Source organism: Triturus cristatus, chromosome 11, assembly GCF_964204655.1.
Source record: "Triturus cristatus chromosome 11, aTriCri1.1, whole genome shotgun sequence".
NCBI lineage: Eukaryota > Metazoa > Chordata > Amphibia > Caudata > Salamandridae > Triturus > Triturus cristatus.
This window is the reverse complement of record NC_140594.1, coordinates 369,579,298-369,605,405: the sequence shown is the minus strand read 5'-3', so window position 1 is coordinate 369,605,405 and position 26,108 is coordinate 369,579,298. Positions and strand designations below refer to the sequence as shown.

The following is a 26,108-nucleotide window of genomic DNA, read 5'->3' as shown; positions in this document are numbered from 1 at the left end:
TTATGTAGTCACTTTTCTGTTTGTTGACAAATATGATATAATTGTCTTTTTTTTAAATGGAAAAAAAACAAATCTTTCACTTTTGCTTTTTTATAGGCTGCAATGGTGTGTAATTGTAACTTTGTACAATATTTTTATATATACACATGTATGTGTTTAAAATGTGATCTGGGATCCTGCACGTGGGTGATACTATAATCCTGTCTATGCTTATGACTATGATGAAGATTCCCTTGGAAGAAAACTAAGAATGCAAGTAAGCAACTTTTCCTTCTTCCTGGTACGTAGAGGAGTGTCAGCACTGCAGCACAAAGGAGATGACCAGATCAGGACCTATAGTGTGCCAGTAGTGGTTTGTCCATTGGCTGTGCTAAAGAGCTAATGGGTCTATCAATTTGGTAGAATTTGCACTCTGCACTGAAGTGTATTGTCCATTGCCTCTGTGAAGGGGCTGGTGGAATTGAGGATATCAGCCAGTGAAGTGGGTGGAGAAGGGGGTTGGGGGTGGGGGCATATGTTTGTGTAAAAGTTATTGGATACCCATTCAGTAATCAGGACCTGCCAACAATGTTGGTTTGAGGGCAATGCTGGACCAGGACGGACATTTGGACACAGTTGCTCATGCCTCAAGACTTCCAAGGGCTGCAGAGCATAGATAATCAACTATAGAAAAAGACACACTAGTATGTTACTGTGGCATGAAGCACTTTTGCTAGTATGTGTGAGGTGCTCCGTTTTCTCTGTTTACTGTTCACAGAACTTCAGTGGATATTTTGACAATATGAAGTGGTGGAAAAGCAACTCTGAATATTGCAAAATGACAATTTAAAAAGCAAGAATTTCGATTTATCATAAATGTCAAGTTGTAAAAATGTGACATCCGATTATTTGTCGAGATTGACCCTTACCAAGAGTGTTGATGAGTGTGTTAAAAATTAAAATGAGATCACGGTTGCTTGCGTTTCAAAGATGATGTTGAATAGAGTTTCTAAAGATAAATGGCAGAGGGCCATTGATATGGATAATGATCTCAATTTAGTAACGAATTACGGTAAAAAGAAATTAAAATGTTGGCCCATGACAAAAAATGGTTTAAGAAGCAGGTAAGTATCTGAATTTTTGCAAATGAGATGCACATTCATGATGGCCTATTTTATGGAGGAAAACTCTTAATAGTACCCGCAAAATTACAAAATAGTTTTTTTAATTTAGTCTTTGAAGGATACTAGGGGATGAGCGGTACCAAGCGTATGCTGCACGCGTAATTGTGGTGGCCAGGACTGGATAGGAGTGTGGAAGAAAATGTACGTAGATGTATGACTTGCTGCGAGCGACTAATCTCAAACACAAAACTCTGTACAACATAATGATCAGATAAATCAACTAACTAGGGCTTGAGAAAAGGCAGCCCTTGATATAGCCGATCCTTTTCAATTAAAAGGACCTCTAGCGAAGTATGCCACTACTTCCAATGGAAAGAAATAATCAGTTTCCAGCATAGGTTTATTGGAATCTATGATTATTTCTGTTCCTTGCTCTATAAAACACTCCTTCAGTATGATTGTCTTAACTGCTGAAACGATTTTTTCAATAGCAGTGCATCACTCCTCTGCGTTGGAATATAAATGGGATTAGTATTCTGCAGTGGGGGGGGATTGTCAGCCCCTCTTTTTAAATTAAATATATTTGTCTTGAAGGTTAGGGTGGGTGGTTGGATCTGGTTGCACAGGGAAGGAGTGGTTTGCACACTCCAAGTAGGCATGACTGCTTGGCCTTCCGTCTTGGGCCGGCCAAACAGTCATGTGCACTTTGCATGTTTCCCACCAGGCTGCATTACACAGCCTGGTGAAGATCATGCACATGCTCCCTGTCCCCGTCTGAGCGCTGAACCACGGCGCTCAGACCAATCACAACGCTTTGCAACATTGTGATTGGCTTAGGGGAAGGAGCCTGGGTGCTTTCTGTTTGCAACAGAAGCTGAGGAGAGACAGCCGCGTCAGGAGGGACCTTAACTAAGGAGAGACTGCCGGCATGGTCAAACCCAACCCCCCGCCCACCCACCGTCCCCCACTCCCCCCGGCACACCCATCCTCACACCACCACCCCATTCCCTGACAGCCACCATTGTATTCATCCCTAATGAACTGCTGATGTGGAGAAGGTAGAATCTTCATTTGTTGTTTAGCTTTCTGTTTTTACTGGGAACCTCACACTCATGTTACATTTTGAGTTGTCTTTGCAGCTCAGGAACCTAAAGTATCTTGGCCGACGTATTGGTTTCTGAAATAATGTTAAGTAGCTCCCATTCATGATGTTGGTCTGAAACAGCAGCCAAGCACTGGAGCACTGCAATAACCACAGCTTATCCTCAAATGTTACTGAAAACTATTCAATAAACTGTTTCAAAAAGACATATTCATTTCAGATCTAAATTAATAGCAGGTGCAGCTCCATGCTCATTCTGCATTTATTTTAACTCCTCCAGTAACACTGCCAAGGAGGCTGTGTCATGTGTAGTAGTATAGATACTTGCAAGATTTGTTAACCATGTAGTACGACCTTCTATAGGAGCAGACCTAGTTAGTATGCTATCTTGGAGGTGTAGTGTGAGGATAGAGTGTTCTAGCTGGTACATTTTTTAAGCAATCCAGAATATAATCTTGACTTGCTTTGTGGGCACTTTGCCCATAATAGTGTTAATAGTCTGCATGCTAATGGGCTGGGTTGCAGGGTGTATGTGTTGTGCCTGGTCAGAAATTATTGCTCCAGTCTCTGCTGTTTGTAGGACGCCTATATATGGCTACTAAATTGTTAAATAAATGTCTTAAATCGGGCGCAGTCATATTTGCTGCCTCTCAATATGGTATGTACCAAGCCAATATGGGCCAGGCTACCCCTTTGTTACTAAGAGGACCTCATCTGACATTCGGAATTATGTGAGATAGTTGTTCACCAATCCATGCTTGGTGATCCTGATAACCTAACAAGACTTCCATGTCACTATTTGGTTAATATTTAGGCAATATTTAAGCAGCTCTGTATGTATGAAAGTTGCCAGTATTTGCGTTTACCGGATCAAACTCCACCCTTGAGTAAAATAGTTCCAGATCCAGACATTCTGTCTTGGTGCAACGGGCAGATTTTCTACACGGACCCATCATATCAAAAGTTGTTGGCCTGGCTCTTGAATCTAATGAGTGCCACTTTCTAGACATTGCAGAGGAATGTAGAGACATTCTGTCTAAAGCTAGAGCAGCATGGTTCAATACGACACATGGAGCAAAAAGGAAACAATTATGCATGTACATTTGCAACAGATTTAATCTCTCCCCCATATTAGAGACACCTCTAGCTAGGGCATGTTTTTATTAATGGTGCTCTATAATGTAATCCTATTGGAATAGAATGGTGTGCCAAGGTAAAACAGATTCAGAAATAAGATTACAATTAAATAAAAGTGGTGAAACACCTTTTACTAGTCAAGCGTATGAGAAACCCACAGCCGAGAGGGTACTCCTCTCTGAACTGAAGAAGGAAACAAGTATTACAAGGGGCATTTGTGCTGTCAGTAATAATTGGTGAAATCGTGTGTATCATTCAAGAATTTTCAAAGATAGATTGGTGATTGGGCAACTTCCTAACTAAGTATACGGACATGTATATTGCAACGCCATTCTTGTATAAATAATTGTGAAATGTGTGCAGGACTCAGATGTATAATGGAAATAAGTTGAAAGGCATTACCGTGGGTAACTCTGTTTATAGCACCGCTCAGTTATGTGTGTGAAAAGTTGAATAAATACAGTTTATACATTTTTTTAAAAAAAGAATAAACAAAGATTAGCCCCATGTTGAATGTGCCAAAATAAATTTATTCCAAAAGGACACAAGGTGGGGAGCCCCAGTGAACCGTTTAGTAGCAAAAACGTAGTCAATGTATCAATCCTGAGACAGAGAACCTGGTGTACAATAATGTAGTGACCTCCAGCGCGCTAAATGTAGATGGTATATTCTGGGTAATGATCATTCATGTGAGACTCACATGAGTACTTTTTGTCAGGTTCCGAACCCTCTTTCACAATGAATAGACACTATATTTGTCCTCCACCACTTCTCATCTCTAGCTAAACTACTTTCGTACCAAAACTGAGCCAGTAAAAATTATCTGCAAGAGATACGTTAGTGATAGATTCCTTATCTTAGAATATCCCCAGCCGTCAGACTGGATCCGGAAAGTTTTGCTAGCAGTACCCCTGCGTGTCGGTAGGTGGCGTTGTGCGGCTCAGCATCCGTCGCTGGCGTCATAAGCGGTGAGATGACGTCACGGACACTACTTGGGCCCCACCCATGCGCGCTGACGTCAGTTCTTTCTTTTTCCGTGCCAGAAAGCACAGATCCGGTTAGAGCACGTACCTTAGTCACTTTTTGACTACCCTTTTTGAGACTTTTGTCTCCTGTACAATTTTGGTTTCCTTGGTGCACGTAGGGATGCCTGGATTTAAGTCTGTCGGGTCATGGCCCCGAAGGCCTTGAGGGAGCGGCGCTGGAAGGTGCTGGAGTTCCGGCACTCGTCCCAGCACCATTCCCAGTCCAGGGGCCGCTCCAGGGACCGCTTGCGAGGCCGCAGTCGTCGCTCCTCGGACTCCAAGTCTTCACCCTCAGATTCGGGTAAGAGACGACACAAAAAGAAGTCGAAGAAGCATGCTCGCTCTCCGACGTCCCCCCATCGGTCCCCGGGTGTGGACGAGGGGGACAGGGGTTCTGCCCCTGCGGCTCCTTTGGAGCCTGGGAGTCCCGCGGCCTACCCACCTTACCCGGGTCCGTCGGCGACTCCTGCACAGGTGTAAGAGTTTCTTGCTACCATGGACTGCCTCTTTAGGCCTCGGGCCCCCACCGGCGCGCCTTCAAGCCCCACGGTCCCGTGTTTGGATCCTGTTGGGCCGCCAGCGGATCCAGCTTCGGCACCACAGGATACTGCGCTGTTGGTTCTGGCCACGGCGCCACAAGGTCCAGCGCTGCCGGCTCCGGCTCCGGCCCCAGCGCCTCCTTCAGCTCTGCCTCCGGCACCCCAGTGGGTGCCATTTGTTCCGCCCTTGCCCAGGTTCCAGGACCAGTTTGTTCCTTCCTGGGATCTGCATTGGGACACGGCGCCGGCTCAGCCAGCGCCGTTTGTTCCTTCTCTGGCTGTGCCGCCGCGGTCTGTGCAACCTGTGACGGAGGGGGAGGATGACTGGGAGGGGTCCAAGGACCCTCTTGCCCGTCAGTGTGACTCCGAGCTGGACTGGGCAGATGACTTGGAGGATGCCGGCGACCTCGACATCTCCTCTGACCCGGGGTTTCCCTCTCCCCCGCCTACCATGGAGGAGGGCACCTCCTATACGATGGTGCTCTGTCGGGCAGCTGAGGACCTCAACCTTGATCTCCCTACGGTGGCCCTCAAAACTAATCTCCTCACTGAAGTGCTCCAGACGGCATCCACTTTGTCGAAGCCTCTGCTGCCCTTTAACGACGCCCTCACTGACGTCTTGCTGGGCACTTGGTCGCGGCCAGCCACAGGGGCCCCTGTGGAAAAGAATGTCGCCAGGCGTCACCGGTCGGTGCCTGGTGACCCCGCTTTTCTGACCACTCATCCTACGCCTGAGAGCCTGGTTATCCAAGCCTCGACATCACAGAGTGCCTTTCACACGGCTCCGCTGGATAATGACTCTTAAGAAGCTGGAGCAGTTCGGTAAGCGGGTGTTCTCTTCGGCCAGCTTGGGGCTGCGGTCGGTGAACACTGCATGCCTATTGGGTTGCTATTCCCACACGGTGTGGGATACGGTTGCACAGCTGTTGCCTCAGTGTCCTGAGGAGACCCAGGCTGTGCTGTCCCAAGCTGTTACTAAGGGCAAGGGCGCGGCTAAGTTCGTTATTCGGTGTGGTTTGGACACCGCGGACTCACTGGGTAGTGCGATTTCTACGATTGTGGCGCTTCGTCGCCACGCCTGACTGAGATCTACTGGGTTCTCGCCAGATGTCCAAAGCTCGCTCATGGACATGCCCTTTGATGGCACTCGCCTGTTTGGCGATAAGGCCGACAGTGCACTGGAGCGTTTTAAGGACTCGCGGGCTACGGCCAAGTCCTTAGGTCTTTCCACGAAAAGCCCAGCCACTCCTGGTTTTCGTTCCTTTCGTGGCCACGGCAGAGGCACCCAGGCACGTTCCTTCAGCAAGCCTGTGCAGAACCAGCCTCAGCGTGCCCGTGGACGCAGTTTCCGCCGGGGCGGGTCTGGGAATCAGCGTGGGGGTCAGTCCACCTCAGCCCCCGCTGCTTCTACCTCCAAACCTTCCTAATCCGAGCTTTGTGGAGCACCCCACACCAGTGGGTGGCAGGATCCGCCATCACCTCCCCCACTGGCATGCTATCACATCGGACAAGTGGGTGTTTCAGATCATTCGCAAGGGTTACTCCCTTCCAGTCCACCCCTCCAGTCATGCCACCACAGTACCAGCGCATGTTGGGGTACCACTTGGCAACTCTCCAGCAGGAAGTTAAGGTCCTCTTGGCCAAGGGGGCCATTGATTGCGTTCCTGGGCCGGAAGTCGGGAGTGGTTGTTATTCCCACTACTTTCTGGTCCCCAAGAAGGACAAAGGGGGTCTGCGTCCCATCTTGGATCTCCGGAACATCAACTGCTTCCTCCGGAAGGAGAAGTTCAAAATGCTGGCTCTAGCTCAGGTCTTGGCTGACCTCAACCCTGGAGATTGAATGGTAGCGTTGGACTTGCAGGACGCATATTTTCACATCCCCGTCCTGCCGGCCCACCGGCGTTACCTGCGGTTCATGGTAGGCCAGGAGCATTTTCAGTTTGCCGTGCTCCCCTTCGGCCTTACCAGCGCCCCTCGGGTGTTCACGAAGGTGATGGCGGTGGTCGCCGCTCACCTGCGCAGGTCAGGGGTGTCAGTCTTCCCTTACCTCGACGACTGGTTGCTGAAGGCGGGCTCGCACCAGGCAGTCGTCAACCACCTTCCGACTACGGCCGACCTCCTGCATTTGCTGGGGTTCTTCATCAATGTCCCGAAGTCGCACCCGAGTCCCTCTCAGAAGCTCCCCTTCATCGGAGCGGTTTTGGATTCGACGCTGTTTTGGGTTTATCCTCCCGAGCAGCGATATTCAGGCTATGATTCCGATCTTTTAGCCTCTATCCAGGGTTTCGGTCTGGATGACCCTCCGGCTCCTGGGCCTGATGGCCTCCTGCATCCTGCTGGTGCCACATGCCAGATGGCATATGCGGGCTCTGCAGTGGGACCTGAAGTTCCAGTGGGCACAGCATCAGGGCAACCCCTGTCCGATCATGTCCAGATCTCGGAGGGCACTGCACGACTTCCCCAACTGGAGCACTCAGTGGTGTCGGATGCCTCCCTACTGGGATGGGGTGGCCACATGGGAGAGGCAGAGATCAGAGGCCTCTGGTCTCCGGCGGAGTCCCGACTCCATATTAACCTTTTGGAGCTTCGGGCGATCCGTCTTGCACTGAAGGCATTCCTTCACTGGATCCGGGGAAGTGTGGTGCAGGTGTTCACAGACAACACCACCGCCATATTGTATTGCAACAAACAGGGCTGGGTGGGGTCCTGGACCCTATGTCAGGATGCTCTGCGTCTCTGGACATGGCTGGAACATCAGGGCATCACCTTGGTGGTTCAACACCTGGCAGGATCTCTGAATGCCAGGACGGACGAACTCAGCCACCAGTGCTTGATGGATCACAAATGGAGTCTGCACTCGGACGTGGTGCAAGGTCTCTTTATGCAGTGGGGAGAGCCTTGGTTAGATCTATTCGCCACTGTACAGAACACGCAATGTCATCAGTTCTGCGCGTTGGAATTTCCAAGGTGGCACTCGCTAGGTGATGTTTTTTGTCGCGAGTGGAGTTGCGGTCTATTGTACGCCTTTCCGCCTATACCACTTCTGCCCAGAGTGCTGATGAAGATTCGGCGCGACCGGGCCCAAGTCATTCTTGTGGCTCCGGATTGGGCTCAAAGATACTGGTATACCGAGCTCCTCAGAATGGCGATCGATCCTCCGATCCGACTGCCTCTTCGGGAGGATCTTCTGTCGCAGCAGCAGGGGACGGTCCTCCACCCGAACCTGTCCAGCCTCCACCTCCATGCGTGGAGATTGAGCGGCAACAGCTGACAGCTTTTGATCTTCCTCCCGAAGTCTCTGATGTCATTCTGGTAGCCCGGCGTCCCTCCACTAAAACGGTATGTGCCTGCAGGTGGAACAAGTTTGTGGCATGGTGCACAGTTAAGGCTGTGGATCCCCTCTCTGCCCCTCTTTCTGAAGTCCTTTTGTTCTTTCTTTCCTTGGCCCAGCAGGGCTCTACTTTGGGCACTATCAAAGGTTATCTTTCGGCCATCTCCGCCTTTTTACGGCCTCCAGATCAGCCTTCGCTTTTTAAGTCCCCGGTTGTTAACCGTTTCCTAAAAGGCATTGCGCACAAGTTTCCTCCCGTGCCATTCATAATGCCTCAATGGGACTTAAACCTTGTATTGACATATCTGATGTGCGCTCCCTTCGAGTCCCTTCATACCTGTCCTTTGCGTCTTCTCACTCTCAAGACGGCTTTCCTGGTAGCTATCACCTCTGCCAGAAGAGTGAGTGAGCTCCAGGCTCTTTCTTCCAAACCTCCTTTCCTTTCTGTTCATCCGGACAAGGTGGTTCTGAGGACTCGTCCTTCTTTCTTGCCAAAGGTTGTCACGCCCTTCCACATGAGGCAGACCATCAGTTTGCCCACCTTCTTTCCGCCTCCGCATCCTTCCAAAGAGGAAGAGAGGCTCCACCGTTTGGACCCAAACGTGCGCTCTGGTTCTACCTGAAGCACACACAACAGTTCCGGGCGGATGACCAGCTCTTTGTTGGCTATGTGGGCACCAAAAAAGGTTGGGCTGTGCACAAACGGACCATCTCTCGGTGGGTCGTTCTCTGCATCAAGGCCTGTTACTGGTTGGCTAAGAAGGAGCCTCCTCTGTGGCTGCGTGCCCATTCTACCAGGGCAACAGCAGCCACTACTGCCTTGGGACGCGGCGTCCCCTTGCAGGACATTTGTCAGGCAGCTACGTGGGCCTCGCTGCACACGTTTACCAAGCATTACTGCCTTGACAGTCGGGTCCGGGGAGACGGCTTCTTTGGCCATTCTGTTCCCCGTGACTTTCTGGTGTAATCTCTTCGCAGACCCACCACCGAGGTTGGTATTGCTGGGGTATCTATTCTAAGGTGAGGAATCTATCACTAACGTGTCTCTTTCAGATGCACAAGTTACTACTTGTGTAATGATCTATCTGTATGAGACATTAGTTAGTGATAGATTCCTTACCGCCCCACCCATCCTCCCCGTTCTGCGACCTGATTTTTAGGGTTAAGGTCATCCCTTTCAGTGCCCTAGTTTCTGGGCACCAGTGGTCAGTTTCTTGCATGGCTCTGCGTTCCTGGCGCGGAAAGTCGTGTGCAGAACTCACGTCGGCGTGCATGGGTGGCGCCTAAGTAGTGTCTGTGACATCATCTCAGCGCTTATGACGCCAGCGACGGACGCGGAGCCGCACTGGGTACTGCTAGCAAAACTTTCCGGATCCAGTCTGACACCTGGGGGATATTAAAAGGTAAGGAATCTATCACTAGCTAATGTCTCTTACAGATATATCGTTACACAAGTAGTAACGTGTGGATTAGGTCGCCTCATTTCCCACCCGCATACCTTAACGGCACAACAAAAATGCTTGTTCCATGCAAAGGGAGCTACTGTCTCTTCTGCTCTCAATAGTTATGGCGTTTCATCAAAAGTCAATAAGGTTAACTGGCTTACTCAAGGCAACAGCCAGGGTCTTTGTCTTTGAAGATGTTTGCCGCTTCTGTGCCAAATTTTGATCTGACAACCACCGGAAGTTCCGCTGTCTATTGTACCTAGTTTATATACCTTTTTAGTCTCTTCTATTGAATTTTATTAAGAATAACATTCAACATGTTATCCTTATTGAACATTATGGAGAGCAGCAATCAATATGTCCTTTCACCTATTAACTGGCTCTGCAGCGCATTGATGACTGTTAAAATGCAGATATGAACAGTGGCACAAGTCAACATTAAATAGTATGAAGCACTGGTGAGCACTTGAGCTGTTCATGGCAAGTAATTACTGAAGCAAACAAAAAACAACATATTTGAACAAACCAAACACAGTTAAATGAGTTTATAAATGTAAAATTATGCAATCAAATACCACAAATTTGCAAAAGGATATTTTTTAAACTGATTTTGATACCCACACAGCTGAGTATTGTTTACGCTTGGGAAAATTATTGTCCCTTGATACAATGATGCAGGACTGCGGGTTGCCACCGTTCCAATTCCTAACATACAGAACACTAGTGCAGGGCTTTAGGAATAAATGGGGAAATATGCCAGTTGACCCACAAGCACATGAAATACTTCAGTTCCTCTTCTTGATGGGGAATAACCTCATACAGATGATGTGGTTTTATAAAAACTCTTTGCACATGCCTAGATGTAATCTATCCTTAACTAGGTTGAGGTGGGAAAATAACCTTAGGTGCGTGGTAGCTTGTGGACTGAGAATGGGCTAAGGCTTCAGGAATGCTAGGCTGAAGTATACACTGTTGAATTTTCTACATGACATGTACATGACACCTAAATAAATAAACATGATCCTGGGATCTGAGGTAATCAAATGCCCACTATTTGACCATCTTATTGCAGACATCTGTCATATGCAGTGGATCTGCCCGAGCATAGTTGTTGGAAATGTGCCTTTTCTGCAGGGTCACCCTGCATCGTTTGGCCTTTTTGCTGCACCTGATTTTTGCTTGGTATAGAAGTGTTCTCTCATCTTTACCCCCGCTAAGCAGTGGTAAAGTGCTTGGCATCCTTCTTTCAAAATGGGGAAATTGTCATACCACTAACTGACATATTTAACGTACATAGAAGTCACTAGTATATGGTACCTAAAGTGTACCAGGGACTTGTAAGTTAAATGTCACCAATGGGCTGCATCACACATTGTTCCACCCAATATAGTAAAGGACAAACCTGACTGAAGGCCTGCCATGTATAGTACAGTTGTTCAGGTTTAAACTGCGAATTGGATCTGTCAAAATGACCCCTTTTTGACAGACCTAAAACTATTATTTTCAATGTTTATAAGTCACCCCTGAGTAAGCTTTACTGCCCATTAAGGCAGGTGCATAGTATTTAGGAGTAGGACAGGTAAAACTTAAGGTAAAGCACCTCAAGGCTAATTTAATTGTAGCAGGGTTGTCTGGCTCATAGGGCAGGTTTAGGATACAATATCGTGTTTAATAAATGTTATTTCAAGGACTCAATTTACTAGTTAAACAAAATTCAATTTAATGGTAAAGTTAAACTTTGTCTATTACAAAAAAGCACTTTAGAAAAGCTAAATCTTCTCCTGAAAAAAAGTCAGGTTTTGCTGAAGCCAGATCCAAACATTCTATCTTGTTGCAACGGGCAGATTCTCCAACCCGGACCCATCATATCAAAAGTTGGTGGCCTGGCTCCTGAATGCAATGAATGCCACTTTTTAGACATTGCAGAGGAATTTTGAGACATTCTGTCGCAAGCTAAAGCAGCATCTATCAATGGAGCAAAGGGGAAACAATTTTGCACCTGGTGTACTGAACAAAATCTTCACACTATATATTCACTTCCTTAACAGATTTTGCCATGTCTTCTACACTTAGCAAGCTCGTGCCTTAGTCATGCCTCAGTAAAGGTCCCTATGGGTAAATTGCATCACTTACATCCTTAGTTATTTTTTTAAACAAACATTATTGATTTTCTCCGCAATCAGTACAAAAGGAGTAAATGTACAGTGTCACAGTTACAGCTTAGCATGTGCGTATATACATACGAGGTAGTATCCACGTTTTCTAACAGACACTACATATCGTGCCCACATTCGGCCATATTGATCACTTTCATCCTGATTGGCATGCATTCACTGTTCTTATTTCATCCATCATATTCAAGACCTCCTGCATCACTTTTAGAATTAAATCTTCTTTGATTAGCAGAACACATAGCATGCAAATACAGTGCTTTGTTGCCTACAACTCACTGGGCCTGCTACAGCAAAGTCGGAAGGAAGGAAATGGGGTTTGTGAATCATGAGCCAACGAAATAGGAAATTAACACAGCATGTCGCCTACAACCCGATTTAGGCCGGCTGCGTTCAACAAAGTATGGCATTAAACAGTCTTATTACTACAAGAAGGGGGCAACAGAAAGATCTAATATACCACAAGCCTATAGATGAGAATGCAACAAGGACACACTATGGCCCGCTTGGGGCGAGTAAGTCTGCTTTTTAAAGAATAGAAAAAAAGGAAAGAAAGCAGATCAAAGTTTCACAACAAATAAACCCTATACCCACCCCACCTCTCTTCCGGTGTACATGCAAACGTACCTACATGGTCCTCAGTAATAGTGGGCAGCTCCCTGGAGATCAAGTGGGTGCGCAGGGGTAGCTCACCTTAGCCTCCCTCCTGACTCTCAGGAATCAGCTTCAGAAGCCTTAAATAGGCAGAGCATGAATGTTCTCGGAACTCCGAGGATAAAATTGAGATAAAGGGGGCCCAAACCTTAGAGTATGCAGATTTGTCCCCTAGTGTAGCCATAGACAAGCGCTCCATACCCAGGAGGGACAACAATTGGTGCAGCTATTGAGAGTGGTCTGGGATCCTGTCTTTTTTCCAGCCCGCTAGTAAAACCCGGTGCGCAACGTTCAAAGCCAGAGCGATCTGCCTGCCTTTGACCGAGCGCAAGGGGAAGGTCAGAGCATTGGGCAACCTTAAGATAGTGTAGGCGGGGAATCTCAGGATGACAGTATCAAAGGCCCTATCAATTTCGTGCAGGATCTTCTCCCAGTATCTCTAAAGCTTTGGGCAGTTCCAAGCAAGTGAAGAAGGGTACCTAGGCTCCCACAGCCACGCCAGCAAAGGCTGTCACACTCTGCATCACTTTTGAAGCAATAATGAATGTTGCCAGTCTGCTGGGATGAAAACCACCTACAGAGTCCGGCACAAAACAGTTTGTGACTTCACAAGGCTTAAAATGAAAATTGTGAAAGGCCAGTAGAAAAGCTTCTGTGTATGTGCCTGATCTGGAAGACATTTTTGCGCATCTAGCTTGTTGTCTTTAAAGAACATTTAATTACTGATTGATGAAAATCCTCCCAAAATCATACAATAAAAACAGTCACCCTTTCCCCTGTACCTATTGTACACAGTTTGCTATCGATCCTGTTCTCTCAGCATTCAAATCCTGAGAAGGGGTGCGCTCTGGTTATTAATGCATACATGTGTGATTCTGAAGAAGGTATTGCCAGGACCATTCAGAATAAGCTATGGTTTCCTCTGCAGTTAATGATGATCAAACTAACGGTTCCTGAAAGGAAGATGTGAGAAGTTGGTCTGGTATATGCTGTCCACTAATTAAAGTGGAAACCTTGCACCAGTCCTAACAACCCTTATGGTGATTTAAGAGGTCAATGATAACCTTAGAAAGCTATCCAAGTGGTAGCTGTGGAGAGCAGCCTTCAGGCTTAGTCTGGAAGGAATGTTAAGCAGCTTGTTTTACCAGAATGTAACTTTATAGTATTGGTTAAATGAAAGGAAAACCACACAGTAGTTATAAAAATATGCATTTATTAATATAACACTCTCTAGTACGACACAGTATCTTCTACACAAAGATAATCACAAAGCACACAATACTGTAGCTAAGAAACAATAATAAATAGCACTAATATACCGTGGGCTCCAGGGGAAGAGCAATCCATATACTTAAATAGTGGTAAAGAACCACAACTTGAGTCAAGACCGTGTCTACAGGATGAAGAATCGCTGGGACCCCAAGGAACCACCCAAGGCATGTACGTAAGGACCCCACAGAGGATGGATGCAGTGTCGTAACAAGACCGCGTGCTCTGTACATTTCCATGGGGAAGTCGCCGTTGAAGTTTTTAAGTTTAAGGATCCTTCACAGTGGACTTCAAAGAAACCATATGGAAGTTAGGAGGTTGGAGAGCCACCTCACCCGTGGATACTGTAATACCGGAGTTACCTATCCCAGGGAAGCTGGGTTCATAGGTCTGAAGTGGTGTCGGAAACCACCGTCGATCTCAATGGAGGACTTCGAAGAAGAGCCGCTGCTGAAAGGAAGAAAAGTGTCCGTTTGAATCCAAAGTGGATTCTTGTTGAAGAGCACCTGAAAGCAGAGGGGACAGAGTCTGGGTCACTCAGGAGTGACTAGGGGCTCGGTAGACAAATGCTCACCGATGACGGGTGCTTCAGGTGTGTTGAGGGAGTTCTTGACTCTGCAGCCACGGGGACCAGGAGACGTTGAGGACAACCAGGAGCCAGATGCAAGATGTCCCACGAAGGATGTTGAGTGCTGAGGAGGTCGGTGTCTGGCAGGAGCACCAACAAGCCTTGACAACGGCAACCCACACAGAAGGTCAAGGAAGGTTACGGTTTGGACCAGCAAGGTCCAGCAGACTCACCAAACACAGGGGAGTCAGGGCAAGTCTGGAGCAACCAGGGGAGCCCAAGAAAAGCAAAGTTGACCTTCAAGTTGACACAAGGCCGGAGGCACAGGAGTCTCGAGAGGACCTTGAGGGATTTCACAAAGCAACAGCCCACGGAGAACTTGGTGTGAGGAGGCTGGATTTCTTTGTAGGAAATTGTGCCAGAGGTTGGGGCTACTTGGAGCCCAGTGCACTTGTTCGGGAAACGCCAACAAGCATATGGTCTTCCAAATGAACATGGTTCACAGGGGTACGGGTATTGCAGCCCCCACAAGGGATTCTGGCCTCAAACTTAGTAAGAGGGCAGCTCAGACTTTGAGGGAAGTAGAAACGCACCTCCTGTGTTGCTGGAGCCTTCGGTGTCCGTAGGAACTCAAGAGCAGCAGACTGGTCAGTTGTGATGTGGTTCCTGCAGTTTCAGGGGAGTGACTCCTTCACTCCAAGGGAGATACCATCGGTTGTCCTTGATGCTCCACAGATCCTGCACGGAGCCTGTATGGTGCACGGGCACAGACGATGCTTCAGACTGAGAGGGAGACTAAGTCGGGCCCAAATGAAGTCTAGAGTTTTCAGACAGTCGAAGTTCAGTGGTTTCTTGTTCAGAATCTTGTCCACGTCAAATCTAGGGTCTTACAGCCAGGTAAGCCCTTTTGTACTCGCGGGAGAGGGTTAGACAGATTCAGGGGACCCTCCTAAGGGAGGGTCTGGACAGTGGGGAGATTACTCCCATGTCCTTTGTCCAGTTTCGCACCAGAGCAGGAGCCAATGGCTCCCAGGACTGGTTTGAACTGGACTATGCACATGGACACCAAATGTGCCCCTCTTGCAGACTTTCGGTCGTTGGCAAGCGCACCCACCCATCCCTAATACACTAGATCCTGTCTGGGAGGTGGTCACACCTCCCTGTGACAGGATGCTTATTGTTCCACCTTCCTCTGCTCGAGCTTGGCTCAGCACCAGGAGGGCAGAAATGTGTCTCTGGTTGGCAGCAACCATGTTGTGCTGCCCAGCACTAGAAGGCTGGTACCGGGAACACCAGGGACCCAATGAAGCTTGCTTCTGAGGGGTGGAATCATACCTCCCACACTGGTTACTGGTGTGAGGGTATGATTCCACAATGTTTGACACCAAAGACGATAGGGTTACTTTCAGCCGTTTTAGAGTTGGTCATCACGCGGTCGCATAATGCCGCTCTATATGTCATAAATGGCTGCTGCACTAACAACCCGGGAGAATGGACTCTGTAGGCTGCAGGGGTGTCGAGCTCATGCAGTGGCACCCTCTCACTTACAACCAAGCACCCTGCCTTCAGGATTGTTAAGGCCTGCTATAGGGGTGACTTATAGGTTTTAAGTGTAGTGACCCTTAGATATAGTAAACCTATATCTTAAGTACGTGGTGCATGCACCAGCTCACACAGGATGCAATGGCAGACTTGTAGTTCCATTTTGCATGGCCCCTCATTGGTAGCATAATACATGCTTCGGCCCATGGGAGGCCTCAGGGGGACAATGCCCGGAGTACATGGGTACCATATACTAGGGACTGACAAGGGTACCCCAGTATCCAATCTGGAGTGTACCTAAGTACATAACATATCAGCTTAGGGAGAAAGCAGATAGACTGGGGTCCTGATTAGCAGGATCCCAGTCAGAGTAGTCAAAAACAGTATCACATGAAGCAAAAAGTGGGGGCAACCATAAGAAGCAGATCATACTTCCCTACAGAAGACAACTCGGCACATTAAGGTAAAGTAGTTTATTCTTCCACAACTGTCAGCCCCATAGTCCAGGCAGCAACTGTTGCTGCTGTAACCCTGTTTCCTCCCTATAGTGTTCTAACCCCAAAATTCCATTCCTGATGGAACCTTGCCCGCTACCAAAGTTTCGAACCCCAACATTCCAAACCCCAAAATGACCCAATAGCTCTGTTCTATAAAGAGCAAATTATGAGAAATTCAGTAGAGTGTTGGCCTCCATCTACTGTTCCTAAGATGTCTACCTCTTGGCCTTCATGGGTTAAGTTGTTAATGCCCATCACACACTGGAACAGTGGCAACCCTTTGGAACCCCTTGGAAATCTTATCGCAGATGAGTCAAATAAGGAAGAGAATGATTCACACCCAATGTGCAACATATGGTGGAGGAGTGTGGCTCAATGGTTAGAGCGGCAGACCCTGAAGCAGAGTTCTGGCCAGGGACCAGGGTTCAATTCCCGCCTCGGCGGGGCTCGGGCTCAATTTCCTCGGACCTGTCTATTCTCGCCTCGGTGCCTATTCTAATCACGGCCCCCACGCTGCAACTCTGGGCAATAGCTTGCTTAGCCTCCACACCGGCCCCAACAGCGCTGGGATGCCTGGCTTCACCCTGGGGGTGCCCAGGAGTGGACACTTCACAGGGAAAGCCAGGAGGGGTTCCACAGCGGTATGAGTACCAGCGCCAGGAAACCGCAAAGGCGACACCGCAAGGTGTCCGTCTGGTGACAGTGCGCTCTATAAGTACCTTGACATTTACATTTATATGTGGTGATATAGGGCATTTCGGATTAAGGTAGCAAGATAGTCCGCAAACTGTAGAAATGAGAATTTCTTTCCACTATGCTTGAAGTAGACAAGCACCATCAGTTCTTATTCAAAATCTTATTGTGGAAATAGTAAAGCCTACATTTATGAAGTTTGCTCAATTGCAGTGGATGGAGCAACCAATATTTGTAACAAATTTAGCACTCCTGTAAATTAGCGAATATCTTTTTTCCACCTTGGTTAGGCCTCTTCATTCCTCGGTAAACCTGTTCCTTCCTGCCCTGCAATAGTTTGGTCTACCTTGAGAGTCTCCTTTAATGAATTCAACAACAATGCAACCCCAGTGGATGTTCTACATGGTGTTTCTAGTTTTGCTGAAGTCGTAAGAGTTGCACCACTTTCTTAGAGAGGGTGTGCTCTTCACTCAGCACGAACAGGTCATGAGGAGGTTGGTGGTGATGGTGTGTTTACAGTCGAAAGAATTCACCTCTATCAACTCTCTCCCCAGTAAAGATTCTTCCAGTCCCCATGGCTGTGGCCCCTCACCTTTTTCTTGTCTGAAACATGTAGTAAGTATGTATGTATTTTGGACATGTGATTTCACAAATGGATTGTAAGTAGTGGGATTTATTTTGACTTGGTGCATGCTGTACAGGATGGTGTTTTTCTTTGTGAAAGCTGGCTATGTCCATCTAGGACTTGACCAGCCAAAACGTATGCCCCTTCTGTTCCCGTCCCTGCAACCTGTGTACCTGGTGGTCAAAGGGGCAGAAGTCTCATCCAGTCCTTGTTTTGTTTTCTCTGTTCATTCTGTCTCTCTTGGCTAAAGTAGCAAGTGACTGAGTTGGAGTCCATTGCACTTCTCACATAACCATTCAAAACTGGGTACAGTAACAAAAACAGAATATTTCTCCTGATTAGTAAACTGCCAATATTGTTTGGCAGAAGTAGCAGCTACATCAGTACTCCAATCCAAAGGGAATGTGAGACCCCATCTGCATATCTATAAACCTAGAAGCCTACGGGAAATGATTCATTATCTATCTGTAAGCTTAAAAGCCCAAGGGGAATTATTCATTTTTTGGGGCCAAGGACATTGGTTATTTACGATGTGCCAGCAAGTTCAAATCAAGAGTGCATACCAAATATAATATCCCATTGTGCTGTCCCAGATAGCAGGTCTCATATTACACACAGAGGTACCTCTCATGAATCTTGTCTCGTTGAATGTACTAGAAACTGGCCCTTAAACTGTTAACTAGGTTCCTCTTAGTCTTTCCCCAAAATTCCTCTTGTAGGGAAAACGGTCCATGCTGTCCAGGTTATGGAAGCTAGCAAGACTATGGGGTATAATCAGCGTATTGACCCCAATAAAAAATTTCCCAGTTCTCTTGGATCGAGACAGTCCCAATAGGTGTTTTGGACTGATATAGGTGTGAATTGAGTTCTTGGTATTGACCTCATAGTAGTAGGGATAGTAGAGATATTTGTACTTGATTTTAAATCACAGAGTAGGTGATTCTTGAATAGGAGTAATCCTGGAAAAAAAAAGATAGAACATCAGACCGAGGCATATTGCACTGTCTCCAGTGAAGTGGAAAGGACTGCAAGTGACCAGGTGCTGGAATCTCTATGCCTAGCAGAGTTGCAGTAGTTCCTGGCTTCTGGTGGACCACCAATGATTAGTTTGTTCAGCCCAGCAAGAGTGCCCCACTCTCTTTTTTTTATTACATATTTATATTGATTTTTTTAATGTTACCAATAAATGTGTACATTGAAACAATGCAGCACAATTTGTGTCACAGTTATCTGCTAGTGAATAAAAATCGTATCCTATTAGTTTCGTACTCCTAAGTTGCATTTAGTAAATAAAGACTAACACAAACTGCTTAACAAAAGTAAGGTGACCAGAATTACATATAAACCTTTGATATTTGGGTTATACAGGTTATAATCATTCAGTTGTCATAGAAAGATGAGCTTCTTTATTGTGAGGCCATCAACCTTGAATGTGTGGGTAGCAATGGATTTGTGGTCACTGAGGTCCACTGAAAGTCTTGGGACAGACTTTGACTTCTCTGAGACCCTTCGTCGTAGTGGGGGTCACATTTGTGAGGGTGAAAGTCAACCTATTTGGTCCCCTGGAACACCCCCTGACTTCAAGCAGCACACATATACTTGTTTGGTGGATGTTGCTACTAGTTATCTTCAGCCTGTGCCCTGAAATTATATCCTAACTGCCCTTGTGGAGGCTAGGGTTATTCTTGGCAGCTTCTCCTCAGTCAGATATCCCATGACTGTGATCGTACAGAAGAAGACACTTAATGTGCGCACACTTAAAAGTGTTGTGGGAGGAGGGTGCTGTAAACTAGCACTTTTCCACATCTTACTACCCCGAGACCAATAGGCTGGTATAATGATTCAACAAGAATTTAAAAACCACCATAAGTGAAGACGCCATTGAGGGGGAAGTACGAGATCCTTGCTATGTCTCTTTGTCGCGTATTCGGAGGCACCCTTAAAGGAGGTACTGTACAGTCACTGCGTACTCCTCTGTGAACTCTGGATCCATATCCCCCCACTTGCCAGAGAATGGACTAGTAAAAAAGCCCCTCTCTCCCCCCGCCAACATATGAAAAGCTATTTCCTGGCACTCTATAAAGGGATGACCAGTAAATACAGAATGCTAAATATAACTTATCTTTCAAGTTGTTCTCACACTTTTGTATTTCAATGAGAAAGGCATCGGATACACGCTTCGCTGGTTTAATTATTAGCACCAGCGAAACGTGTGTATGTGTCCATGCAACTTGAGCTCATTCTTTTCTGAATGTGGAGTCTGTCAAGAATATATGTGGTGCATTTGTGACTATGAACCCCCTAGGGTACGCGTCCTTACATAAATACTGTGTGAGGTTGCTCCTGTGTAATATGGTTTTAACCTGCACCCTCTTCAATGTGTTCAAAGTGTCCCAATCATCTGACTTGGCTAAAGTCTGACCAATGCTAGTCGGGTCAAACAGAGGGTCACTTGCCAAAAGGAAACTCACCTCCTCATCAATGAAAGTCAGTTCCAAATAAATTCTCAGCCATTATTAAACTGATGTTATGCGGGTGACCTTCTCTAAAAAATGATTTCTAAACTGTTACAGGTATCAATGTCACATTTTACTAGTGTTCAGGAATTTGTCACTGAGAGGGGAGGGGAACAGTTATGTGGGAAATACCCTCAGTTTCCTCAAACTGATTTACATAAACCAGAAGTGGAGGGTGTTTCCCAAAACAAGCAGCCACTATGCCCTACTCCTTAGTGTTCACTTGTAGAACCCTCACCCACATGCTAATCATGTGGCATATCCACTAGTGTTCCTGGTTACGAGTATCAAGCCTATGTGGAATCAAATGATTTTCTGATGGCTTTGGATGTCTGATGTAGTTCTTGTGGTAATGAGTCTCTGAAACTTTGGGTGTGAGTCTTTGGATTTAATTTTCTGTTTTTAACAATTAGGGACTGGTATTTTTAGGAGACAAATGATAGTTTTTTGGTGGGTGGTGGTTGTGCTTCACTACTTATGGTAAAAAGTGATTGTACTCTGTGTTGTTTAGTATTAAATTCTGTGGTGCCCATTTGTGTATCTGCTGTGTTGCTTGTGGTAGAAATTGAATTGTGATTGGGGAGTCGGGTTTGGTGTGGCCTTTTGGCGTTCTACTGCAGTATTTATGATGAGTCAGTTGGAGTGTCGGATGTTTGTGTGTGATTTATTTCGTCGTTTCTCACAATAATTATTTTGAGTACATTCCTGAAAACATACTTCTTTTTTGTTTCAGGAATATATTGGAAACAACCTATTCAGCCATCGCCGTTCGGGCGCTTCTGTAGAAGAACTGCTACTCCCCTTGATTCTGGGCAAAAGGTAACGTAATCTGAGAGGGGACCGAATTCATGTTGGTGCATGACGATGAAAAAATAAATAGTCCTCCCATCTTCTATTATAACTTCCTGCAATTAATGTGCTGTTTGTGTCTATTCTTTTGGTGTATCCAAGTGCTCTACAAATCTGTTTCTTCAAAAGGTTGTACACACTAAGAAGAAACAGTACTTTAGAGTCCAAGTCTTGCATTCAACTGTGGTCTTCCTTCTGCACCCTGTTAGTCTCTCTGTCCTTCTCCGGGTCTAGTATTTGTCTCTAATTCTGTCCATGTTCTATTCTTGCCTTGGACTCTTTCTTCCCATTCTCTTACTTTGGCAGTGGCCTCTGCGAATGGACGTTTTCGATGAAACATTGGTCTGTCAATGTGTTTTTATCATTTCTTTCCATTGGCTTTTTAATCTGTTCCTCCTTCTCTTTTTCCTTGCATTCTTGTTCTTTTTTTCGTGCACCCTTTTCTGCAAGTCTAGCAATGGGCTCTCCTCTCTGGGTCCAGCTTTGGGATCTGATTTCATTTCTTCTGCATTTTTACCACTAGGGTTTGCAATTATGCCAGAACTTCGCTTTTAGCCAAGGGCCTTGCCTCATATTATTGTTCATATCCTTTAGTTCTAGACCCGTTGACTCTGATAGGGTACTCCAGTGGTGTGCACGTTCAGAAGGGATAAGTTCACTGAAGGAGGAGGAACAAAATCTGGTTACAATGCTAAGCCTTCATTCCTTAAATGGTATGTATAAGGATTACATGAGTTCCTTTTTAGCACTTATTACATTGAAGTGTTTTGATATTTTGCACATAAAAACTAAACACTTTGTGAAAATGGAATTGTCCTTGACCTTTTATGAAGAGTTTGAGCACTGTTGTACTGACCTTTGTTTTTGATGCTGCACTTTTATTGCAGCCTCCACTAGTTACGAACACGGAGACGATTTTATTTTGTAAAGTTAAGTCTGATAGTGCTGGGAGCAGTAAGCATGAGGGCAGATGAACAACTTAAAGTATATAATGTTGGCAGGTTTAGTAGCACTTGTGTGGCCATATAGTGCTGCAAAGGACCGGGGCGGGAAGCAGAGAAACTGGAAGCAAACGTGGTAGTCTCCATTGTACTATTTGAACCACCCTAATGCTTATTTTAATTTCTGAGGAAGGACAAGAGGGATGGAGAAAAAAGGAGTAAAGAGTTGTTTGCAGAGTCTGGTTGTAGTGGCATATGCAGGTGAATGATGGCCTTGATAAGGGGTTGTTTTGGGGCACTTGAGCATCTGTCGAAGGTTGTTGAGTGTTGTTGATTCTGGTCCTTTTTATACCCAGTGCTGCATGGAAAAGTGTCAGTCATTATACTGAGCAGAGCACAGAAAATCTGCTTCTGGGAGGGAATGGTAGATTGCTGACCTACCTGGTGGTGGAATTCGATGCCTTTCCCACGCTGCCCTATTATTGTCTGCGCCAAGCAGAATGCCCAGGCTTTTGGATGAATCTGCCTTGGCTCACTTTGGTGAAAAGTGCTGAAGATGAGGCTGGGTCACCTAGTAGTTACTTTTCCTGCCAGTTCACTTGCCCTTTGTCATCTGCACGGTGTCTCCATTGCAACGTCTTCTTGCTCTTCATTGAAACTGACAATTTCTAGTTCGGTGAGACTGGTGTTAATGGGGCTAGTCTCTGACCCCTCATGGTTGGGATGCTGCCAATGCTCAGATTCACTCTTCTTCAGCCGGCCAGTTCAGATCAATCCAGACCTCCTCCAGCTTGGTAATACCTGCTAGGGACTAACCGCAAGGATATTCAAACATCCCGGGAACACAAGTTAGGTCCACTTAGGCGTGCCAAGGTACAGCTCATCAAAGTTCCAACAAAAGGGATTCAGTATGATTTCATTTTTCAGTGACACCTGGACATTAGCCGCACTCTTGCCAGCTCACAAGGACAGCTTGAATTTCGAACATCCAGGCAGCCAGGAGTGAGTGTCGTCTTCTTGTGGGTGTGTGTCAAGGATCAATACATGGTTTGATCAATACATGGATTTCAACTCACGTTCCAGACTTATCATAGAAAACACCCTTATTATTTACTACAGTTGCTAGGGTTCGGAGTGGGGGCTGTGAGGGTGGTCTGATATTGGTTAGCTTAACAGTGGAGAAACGCAGCTTCCTACCCACCCTTCAAATGGGTATCACAAGCGTATTTTAATCACACTTGCCAAATACAGTTGGGTTGAACCCAGGATCCTGTGTTGAGGCTACAACAAGGGTCTGTGGAGTTAAATCCCTGCAGTACTGAGAAGAAGCAATGTAAACTGCCTCCAACAAGGCACTCACCCTGTAGAGAAGTTACTACTGAGAAGATGAAAGGAGGAGCGCTTTGGGTGCCCCTGGGTATGTCTAGAATGCTATTTGGCACCATTTTTACAGTTGGTGCATAGGTGGTCTCTGTGATCAGAGACCGCCAGGTGAATACTTAATGAGGGCATTTTACAAAAGATTTAATGCAGTGTGGCACAGCTGCAACAGATAGCTGTGGATTTTTTTTCTAATATTAATAATGACGTAGTCAGTTTCTCAGCACTCTTACATGTAAAAAGAAAAAGCAGAAGGTATTTTGTTCTTGCACCATTTGCAAGTATTGATCTTTTTCTGTTCAAGTTCACGCCTGAAAACCAACTCAAGCTGTGACTGCATTGTAAATTATGGATTGCAGCAACATTAAAATTAGATTTCATTATTTCAAAGAAACAGAAGCCCTGCAGAGAAATTTGCTGTGGGAGGGCAAGCCTCGGATAGCACTCCAAAAATTGATCTTGGGTTGGTATGATGGAGGTATTGGTCTACGAGACATACGGAGGTGTTATTGGGTCGCGCACTTGGCGGCAATCAATCATTGTGTATATAAATCTGAGGATGACCCTGTCTACAGAATGGATAAATGGTTGCTTCAGGGAGGCACATATCATAGAGCGCTCTATTCCAGACCTTGCCATTATCGGCTTACGGGCCTGACCAAACACTCGGTGGCGGTGTGGCACACGGTGAGTGTTGGAGGGAGGACCACCGGGGAGTCGGAGGGACTACTCCGGGCACCTTCCTACCGCCAAGTTATAGCCGAGCGCCGCTGAGAAGCCTCCGAGGAGAGGTCCTTCTCCTATAATCGTACTAGGCCCAGTAACACCACCACACAGGACTCCGTATCAGTTGCTTATCTTGGTTCTTTATATAAAAAGGAGTACGTTGCAATATTTACAATGGGATCGAGTGATCCAGTAAGAGTCTCAATGTTCTTGGAGGGATAGGGTAGCGGGACAGTCTTGGTACCAGCCAGGTACGGGAAGGCTCTGCGCCAGACCTTGGGTGCTGGTCTCAGAGCGGCTCGGACGTGGAGAGCCGCGACGGCGTTTGCAGGGCTCAGGTGGTAGCTCCGCTTGGATCGAGCCGCGACACAGTCAGCAGGGCTCCGGTGGTAGGTCCGCTTCGGTCGAGCCGCGACGAGGTCAGCTGGGCTCTGATGGTCTGTTGCAACAAGGTCGGGCCGCGACGGCATCAGCAGGGCCCCAAAGGTTCGTGAAGGTCTTGTAAGCACGATGGAGCCGCGACATTGTCAGCAGGGCTCAGTAGGTAGGTTCAGGAAGAGTCTTTCTCCGTAGGGTCAGCCGCGATCCGATCAGCAGGGCTCTTGACTCCGGGATACAACTGTCATCTTGTTGTCGGGTCGCCCCAGATATAGGTCTTGAGCCCTTTGATGTCCGGACCCTTGCGCCCACGAGGGCGGAGAGGCCGGGTAGGGCGCGGCCAGACGCCCAGCAGGAGAGGCGCCAGGCCCCAGAGAGCTGTGGGGCGATCGCACCTAGGTGTGGAAGGACGGTTGGGGGTCCCATCGATACTGCCCTCCGCTGGGAGTGGGAAGGGCTCACGTGGTATCCCCCGGGCCAGGGGTTGGCGCCTCAATGTCGGGCCTCGCTGGGGTCGAGGCCGGGTAGAGCAGGGTCACGGAGGAGGTCACGTGGAGTGACGTGTAATCCAAGATGGAGGAGCCCCGAGGTGCATGGGACCTCGTGCGGCTGAGCGAGGGGGAACAGGACCACGCCACGAGGCCGGCTCCAACACGCGTCCCCCCTAGCTGAAGGCAGGGAGAGTCACCCATCTCCTTGGGGGTTCTCCTCGCCGAGGCGGAAGAATCGGGACAGGCCGTCAGCATTGGCGTGGTCGTTGCCGGGCCGGTGTTCCACGGTGAAGTCCATCCCTTGCAGCGAGATGGACCATCGCAACAGCTTGGGGTTCTCGCCCCGCATTTGCATGAGCCACCGCAAGGGTCGGTGGTCAGTCTGGACCCTGAAGTGGGTGCCGAAAAGGTAGGGCCGGAGCTTCTTGAGGGCCTATACCACAGCGAAGGCCTCCCGCTCGATGGTGCTCCACCTCTGTTCACGTGGCAGCAGTCGGCGGCTGATAAAGGCCACAGGTTGGTCGTGGCCCTCGGCGTCCATCTGGGAGAGGACCGCCCCGACCCCGTACTCTGATGCGTCGGTCTGCACCACAAACTCCTTGCTGTAGTCAGGGGCCTGTAGCACCGGGGCAGCACACATGGCCGCCTTGAGGGCTTCAAAAGCGGTCTGACAGCGGGGCGTCCAGTGCACCACCATGGGCTGTTTCTTGGAAGTGAGCTCCGTAAGGGGGCCCACGATGCTGCCATAATCTTTAATAAATCGCCGGTAGTAGCCTGTGAGGCCTAAGAAGGCCCGGACAGCGGTCTGGGTTGCGGGGGGCTCCCACGCCTGGATGGCATCGACCTTCAGCTGAAGGGGCGCCACCTGGCCACTCCCCACCTGGTGGCCCAGATAGGTCACAGATCCTTGACCGATCTGGCACTTGCTGGCCTTAATTGTGAGCCCGGCCCTTTGGAGAGCGGCCAGGACTTCGCGGAGGTGTCCCAGGTGCGCGGCCCAGTGGTCGCTGAAGACTGCAATGTCGTTGAGGTAGGCCGCGCTGAAGGCTTCTAGCCCGGCCAGGACCTTGTTTACCAGCCTCTGAAAGGTCGCTGGGGCGTTCTTCATACTGAAGGGCATCACCCG

General features: G+C 47.6%; 1 protein-coding gene across 9 annotated transcripts in view; it reads left to right on the top strand.

Annotated features, from left to right (window-relative positions):
- GPAT2 (glycerol-3-phosphate acyltransferase 2, mitochondrial) overlaps positions 1 to 26,108 on the top strand; it is a 1,263,238-nt gene that overhangs the window by 693,861 nt on the left and 543,269 nt on the right. For all 9 annotated transcript variants that reach the window (XM_085634201.1, XM_085634205.1, XM_085634208.1 and 6 more), the window contains 2 exons: positions 20,951 to 21,036; positions 21,661 to 21,779. In XM_085634201.1, coding sequence (XP_085490327.1) covers positions 20,951 to 21,036; positions 21,661 to 21,779 — 205 coding nt within the window. The remainder of the gene's footprint in view (positions 1 to 20,950; positions 21,037 to 21,660; positions 21,780 to 26,108) is intronic.